This window comes from Mixophyes fleayi, chromosome 4 (assembly GCF_038048845.1).
Source record: "Mixophyes fleayi isolate aMixFle1 chromosome 4, aMixFle1.hap1, whole genome shotgun sequence".
NCBI lineage: Eukaryota > Metazoa > Chordata > Amphibia > Anura > Limnodynastidae > Mixophyes > Mixophyes fleayi.
In genome coordinates, this window is record NC_134405.1 from 164,030,673 (window position 1) to 164,037,937 (window position 7,265).

General features: G+C 44.6%; 1 protein-coding gene across 2 annotated transcripts in view; it reads left to right on the plus strand.

The window, feature by feature from the left end:
- Positions 1-7,265, plus strand: part of PMPCB (peptidase, mitochondrial processing subunit beta) — a 29,099-nt gene that overhangs the window by 20,526 nt on the left and 1,308 nt on the right. For both annotated transcript variants that reach the window (XM_075208737.1, XM_075208736.1), the window contains exon 12: positions 741-816. In XM_075208737.1, coding sequence (XP_075064838.1) covers positions 741-816 — 76 coding nt within the window. The remainder of the gene's footprint in view (positions 1-740; positions 817-7,265) is intronic.

The window sequence follows — 7,265 nt, forward strand, 5'->3', positions numbered from 1 at the left end:
GGGGCACAGACAACAGAATCTGTCAGGCAAAACTCAAATATAGGGCACTGACTTGGTGGTAGTCCTCTTGCTGAAGAGGAGGATTCCGACAAGACATATTTAGACACTAAAATGCCGATAGTTATGGTGATATGTAGTAAATGTGGACTTACAGAGAAAGTGAGAGGAAACCTTTGCGACATGAGTGAATGCCAGAACTTTAATTAACGTCACTTAACTTTCTGACAGTTAGATTGCTGGTCTTAAGGGGCGATGCGACCACCCAGTTCCAGGATAAAATACTTAATACAAAACCTAAAATAAAAAGCATAGGGGTCTGTCTTATAAACACTATTAACTGTAGCGCGGCCAAAGTTAATAGTGTTTATACAAAACATAAAAAATAATGTTTTTTATAAACAGTTGTACCTTATCCAAATATATCTTGTCTGAAGTCCCCTCTTCAGCAAGTCGTACCCCACCGACTAGGGACTTTCACAGACCTAGTGGATAGGAAAATAAGACTGTACTTAATGTTAATATAGTAAGCTTCCCCCAATACTAGATAAATGGTTTAGGTGGAAGAGTTATTTTAAGTAAATATCGATCATTATTACACCCTGAGCAATGCAGTTTACCTTAATAATTTCTGTTGTCGTAATCCTTTATTTTATACACTAAATATGCATTTTTCTTTACATTGCTTATAAAGGAATAACTGCAGTTTTTTTCTAAAGTACTGTTTATTTCTATCCATTTAGTTGATTGACGCCCAAACAATAAGAGATGTGTGTACCAAATATATTTATGATAAGAGTCCAGCAATAGCAGCTGTTGGTAAGTCTGATTTTCATATGACTTCACTTATCAGTTATCCACTTGTTATTCCTGTGTGCATAATATTTTGTTATTTCTGTTTTTTGTTTTTCTTGCTGGTGCGCAGTGATTGCCATGGAGCGGGAAACTTGGGTCACACTGACTTTTTGTTACGCATTTATGAGTGAATAGATGCATGAATAGTTATATTGCTGGAGGCTGTATTCTGGAGACAATTGTGTCTACTGTAGGGCTCTGACACTTGCAGCACTGAAAAATCGACTACTGTAGAGTCTGTTGCTAAAGTGTGTACTGTATTTACACTTGGGGTCATATACATATGAGCATCATAAAATAAAGATTTTCCGTTTGAAAATACAAAATTTACAAAAATATATGGAAAATATTAAGCCATGCAGCACTGTATTTTGCATTGTTGTATTGCACCAGTTTTAAATACTTCTATTTTATACTCTACCTAAGCTATTTATTTTTTGTTTTGTTTTTGTTTTAGGACATATATCTCTCTTTAGTAATAAAATATGTGTTAACAGGCAATGAATGCCATAGGGATCTCAAAGCATGAAAACTCATATTCTGATGCACAGTAGCGGGGATGGTTAGCATCTTACTAGACCCAGATAATCACTTTCATGCAGGGAACACCAGTGGCAGGAAAAGGTGTTAAGATTACATTTAAAGGATAAAAAAAAACTGATTGCCACCTCTACAGTGACTGCCTTGGATAGGAATGTCCTACTCTGTTCCTTTTTTTTTTTTTTTCCCCAGGCATCCTTTGGCAGAATCTAGGAAACATTGTTGTATAGTATAGGGACCAGGGAAGTGGGCACTCTGATTATTACTATTTCACTGTAACTCCTCCCCCTCTCCTGTAAGGACTCCGTTTAAGTGCTCAGTAAGGGCACTTAAAAAAAAAAGAAATAAAGACTACAATAACGTGAAAAAAATGATTTATTAACTATGTATTTTACTGGCTCCAGAGCCCACAATGGCGAATCAGGATCAAGGCCGCAAGGAGCGGTGATCGCAGGTTCCTCTGCCACTGTCCCCTTGCTTCCAGTGATGGAGACCTCCAGAGGTGCCAAGCACTGCGGACTCAGGCTGTGCCTTGGTTTCCTAGGCTGCAGGATAGATGTTGAGTATAATCCATTCTTAGTACAGTGCCAAGGGATAGCTGCCTCTGTTAGTAGGGGCAGCCTTTAGTTACCTTAAGGGGTGGGTCAGGTATGGGTTAGGGTAAGCCCCACTAGGCATTGTATTGGTGGTGGAGGCTGTCCTTTAGTACTGCTACCAATCCAGTCCTGGGCCTTGGGTAAGAGGTGCTTCTTCTCCCTCCCTGCACTTTCCTCCTTGGTAGTCTCTCACTTGATGTGTGCATACACTAGAACAGTTGCCCTCTTTGAGCTAGAGCACTCACGTTCTCTGTCCTTCCATCTGTAAGGTTACCAGGTCAGTGGGGTTGGTTTTCTGAGTGGTTAGTTAGTTCCTAAGATTGATTGGGCTCACTCTCTTTTTGTGATTGTGTCTCTTTCTCTGTGTCTATCATGTTAGATAGGGTGAGATCCTCAAAACTGCTATGATGAACTGTACCTGTGCTAGATCCATTGTAAAATTACATTCTGCACAACCAGGTGTGGATGCTTGGTGTGCAGCCTGCCCGTCTAAGGATGATTTTTCCTATATTTCTGGGGGCTTTGCATTCAACATGGCAGAGCATGCCTGGGCTTGCCCATTCTAAGACTGAGATTGCTTCGCCTGTCTATTCCTGGGAGGGAGGGTTTTCCTTAGTTCCCCCCGGGGAGCTTGGCGGATCTGATGCCTGAAGTGCCAGGGGAACTGGTTTGGGTCGGAAGTCTAGCGACTTCATTGAAGTACCTGGTTACGGTTTTAGCCTCTTTAGAGAGGATGGTAGAATCTGCTCCTCCGTGATCCTTGTGTAAGAGTAGAAGGGTGATGGCGCCCTATTCTGGGAATAAGTCCGATTCCGACTGTACATCCCAGGAGAAGGGCGAATACTTGTTGGGTCAGATATGGAGGATGTCTCCTTTGGGGAGGGTGTCACTTCTGACAGTCGGGGCATAGTGGAGCACTAAGATATTGAACATCACAAAGATTAGCAGTTGCTTAGACTGCAACAACATCTTTGTTTAAGTGGAAGACAAAGATAACTTTCTTTTCCTTCTGTCTCAAAGCTGGATGATTTGTTGGGTGAGATTTTGAACTTGCTGGACTGGAAGCCCCTGCTGCAGTCCTGTTGTCCTCTTTCCTCAGAGGATATTAGTAAATGGAAAACACCTTCTTAAAGTGGATGTACCTGTTGCGTGGTTGTCTGACAACTCCCATTCCAGTCGCGCTCAACGATTGAGCAAAACCGCAAGGTTGCGGTCATGTTCGTGGAGCCCACCTATGCTTGGATGAACAAGGCTGTGGAACAATGGTCCGAACAGCTTTCCCAGGGCTTGTTAGCTGGCAGGCCAGTAATGGAATTGCTTCCCTTGGTGGAGCAGATTCCGAGTCAGAGTATTTGGGAGTGATGGCCCTGGACGCAGGAATTGGGGTAAGGATCTGTGGTTCAGTGCTTCTGCAGCTATTTGGAACAACTTCTGAAAGAGGCCGTGGAAGTACCCTTTTGTGACCTACTTTGAAGGACAAAAAAAAAAGGATTTTTATACTCGCAATAAATCCGTTTATCTCTGATTCCTTCTGGGGGACACGGATACCATTGGGTTGTGTGAGGGTAGTGGAGTTTGGCACTTAACTAGTTAATGTATCATGCTGACAGACCCCTCCCCTTTGCAACCCCCTGTAGCTCCTCAGTTTAATTATAAAGACCCAAGTAAGATAGGCCAAAGAACATACAGCAGAAGGGAGGGAACGCAGTGTCCCCAGATGGAATCAGAGAGAGGATTTATCATGAGTATAAAAATCCTCTTTTCTCTGTCATCCTACCTGGGGGCCACTGCTACATGGGGACTTTTCTAAAGTAGCCCCCTTAAGGGAGGGACTGCTCTGACAGCCCGGCACATAGAGCACTAAGGCCAAAACTGGCGTTTGTCTACGCAAATACATTGACTTGACAATTTTGTAAAGGTATGGACCGAGGACCAAGTGGCTGCTCTGCGTAACTGGTCCACTTAGGCCCCATTTTGCGCAGCCCAAGATGCACCCACCAAACGGTAGATTGGGCAACAATACAATCTGTCACAGGCTGGTTAGCATTAACATAAGCCTGCTTAATAGTCGACGTAAGCCATCTAGCAATTGATTGCTTGGATGCTGGCCATCCTCGTTTTGAGAAGTCAAATAAAATAAAAAATCCGTGCGGCGAATCTTAGATGTCCTATAGACATAGATTCGGAGAGCTCTGACCACATCCAGAAATTCCATAGAGCCTGTTCCAGATGCTTGTGACTCCTCTGTGAACACCAGAACCACGATTTCCTGGTTAACATGAAAACCAGAAACCACTTTTGGCAGGAAGGTTGGAACTGTTCTGAGAACCACCCTATCATCATGAAACACAAGATATGGTTTGCAACATGAGAGCCCCCAGCTCGGAAACTGTACGAGCTGAAGCAATAGCTAGTAGAAACGCAATTTTCCATGTTAAGAACCGTAACTATGTCTGTAATGTTTCAAAGGGAGGTCCTTGAAGCATATTAAGAACCGGATTAAGATTCCAGGGTGCCGTGGGCGGAACACATGGAGGTTGGATATGCTGTAGGGAGGTTCTGATGTCCGGTATGTCTGCCAGGTGAATGTGAAAAAAAAAACCATAGAAAGGGCTGAGATGTGCACTTTTAAGAACCCCAAGCGAAGGCCCCCCATCCAGGCCATCCTTGAGAAAAGCTAGAAACCTAGAGAGACTGAAAGAAGCCGTGTGGCAGGTTTGGTCTTCGCACCATTTAGTGTAGGTACGCAAGATGCGATGGTAAGTGCGAGCAGAGACTGGCTTTCTAGCATGAAGGAGTGTGTCCACTACTCGTGGAGAGAACCCTATGGACCTCCAAAGGTTGGCCTCAACAACCATGCCATTAAATTCAGCCGAAGTAAGTCCTGATGATGGAATGGTCCCTGTAGGTCTTTTCGAAGAGGTAACGGAAGACTTGAACCTACCGGCATCTACAGAATTTCTGCGTACCAGACTCGCCGCAGCCAAGCTTGAGCCACCAGTATCGCTGGGAGTTCGTCCTGTTTGACTCTTCGAAGGATGCGGGGAATCATGGAAATGGGAGGGAACGGGTACCCTAACCTGAAGTCCCAGGGCATTGTCATTACATCGACTGCAACCGCCAGAGGGTCCCCTGCTCTTGAACAAAAGTATTGGACCTTAGTGGTGTGACCAGATGCCATTAGGTCTATGTCCGGAGTCCCCCATCATAGGACCAGAGACTGGTCTCTCTATCCGGAGATCTTCCATTCTCCCAGCAGAATTGCATGCCGGCTTAGATAGTCTGCTTCCCAGTTCTGGATGCCTGGAATAAAGACTGCGGAGATAGAGGGAACGTGGTTTTCCGCCCAGGTCAAGGTTTGAGTCACTACCTTCATTGCTCTTGCACATCTGGTACCCCCTTCTGTTGACGAACGACACTGCCGTGACGTTGTCAGACTGCAGACGGTCCGGTTGGCCCTGCAGGATGGACTGGGCGCCCTATAAGGCCTTTAACATGGCTTTCAGTTCCAGTATGTCTATGGGGAGAAGTCTCCTGCGTGGAGCAAAGCCTCTGAAGTCTCAAATGAAGGGCCACAGCCCCCCATCTCCATAGGCTGGCGTCTGTGGATACTAAGATCTTAGACCATAGGACAAAGGACTTACTGACTAGCAAATTTTCCTGGGCTAGCCACCATCTGAGGGATTGTCTCGCCTCTGGTGACAAGCGATCAATTGGCGATCCAACTTCTGATAGGATCCTGACCACTTCTTTAAGAGGTCCCATTAGATGCAGCGAGAGTGAATTTGACTGTAAGGGAGAGTCTCAAAGGTCGACACCATCTTGCCTAGTAGGCGCATGACCAAGAGGACCGACCATAATTGTAGCCTCCGACACGCTCTACCACTGGTGGTAGCACCGGTAACGGGTTAAAGATCAGTGTGACAACAGCTTATAAGTCACCTGTCACACTGAGAAAGGGGAAATAAACGGTCTTTCTTGCTGTCAGTGAGAGCTGCCCCCTTTCACTGAACTAGTGTGCTCTGTAGAGGACAGAGCACACCCCTGTATAGAGTAAATAAACAAAAGAAAAATAAATCCGTTACGTAAAATAGTTAAAACTATAATAACCCCTAGCATAAGTAATCCCAACTCCCTTGGGCACTCAACTGGGAGTGGAGCCTGTAGCGCCTCAGTTTTAAACTCCACTCCGCTCACACAAGGGGATGGCAGTGTCCCCCAGATAGGATGAAAGAGAAATAAGAGAGATGTGCATCAAATACATTTATGAGACCAGCAATAGCATGTGCCTATTCTGAGGATGTGCCCTTTGATTGTGATACTCAGTCAATTCAGGGATGGTGCTATTCCTACCTAGCTAACTATGTATAAAAAGAGCCCTTCTACACCCCTGCATCTTAGCTTGTACTGAATGTCCAGAAGTGGTTGGGGCTTGTCTCCTAATCACTATCCTCAATCTGGGTTATTTTATATATTTTTTTTAAAGCTCCTTCCAAACTTGTTTCCCCATCGGTCTGGGTTCTACAGACCTACAGTTCATATTTATTTTTTTGTTACTGTTCAGAGGCTGCTGGATACTGCAATAATCTGCCCTGTTCCTGGCCATCAGATTGAGCTAAATTTTTAGTCTGATCTTTTCTTTTTCCAATGTTCAGGGGTGTGATTCAAACTGCGTCAGTCAGGTTGGTAAATAAGGCAATGAGGGATATGGGTATTTTTGATATTCTTGAATAATAAGAATACCTACTTTTATGTCCATATGGGAGGACTAGAAGTACTTCCTCCACTTTGATTTTTGGGTACTCCCTTGCAGCCTGATGCTCGCTTAGGTCTTGCCCCTGATCATGGTGTTGATGGCGGCCCTACATCCTTAAGCAGGTCATGATCTGTTTCGTACCTGGATGTTCTCTTTGTGAAGGCTCAGTACAGCAAGCTAGCACTTCTTCATCTACTATCCAGCTTCTGTTGTTGCACAATAAGTTTTTAAATGGGACCAAATCATGCCTGACACAGTTGACCTCCATGCTGTTCCTGGGCATTCATTGTGCCTGTGCCCTTCAGAGAAAGTTCCTCCCTCTGGGAAAAATTTGACATGTGTTTAAAATCTAGCAGGCCTAGTCTTTGGTTGGGGTAATGTGTCTTTTCTGCGCTAACTGCACAACAGACTACGGGGTGCTTTGCAATGGGCTTTAATGGACCAGCTTTGCAAAGCAGCCACCTGGTCACTCCCAGTTTCCAAATTCTACTCTGGACATTTTTGTCTCTGCATAGGCCACC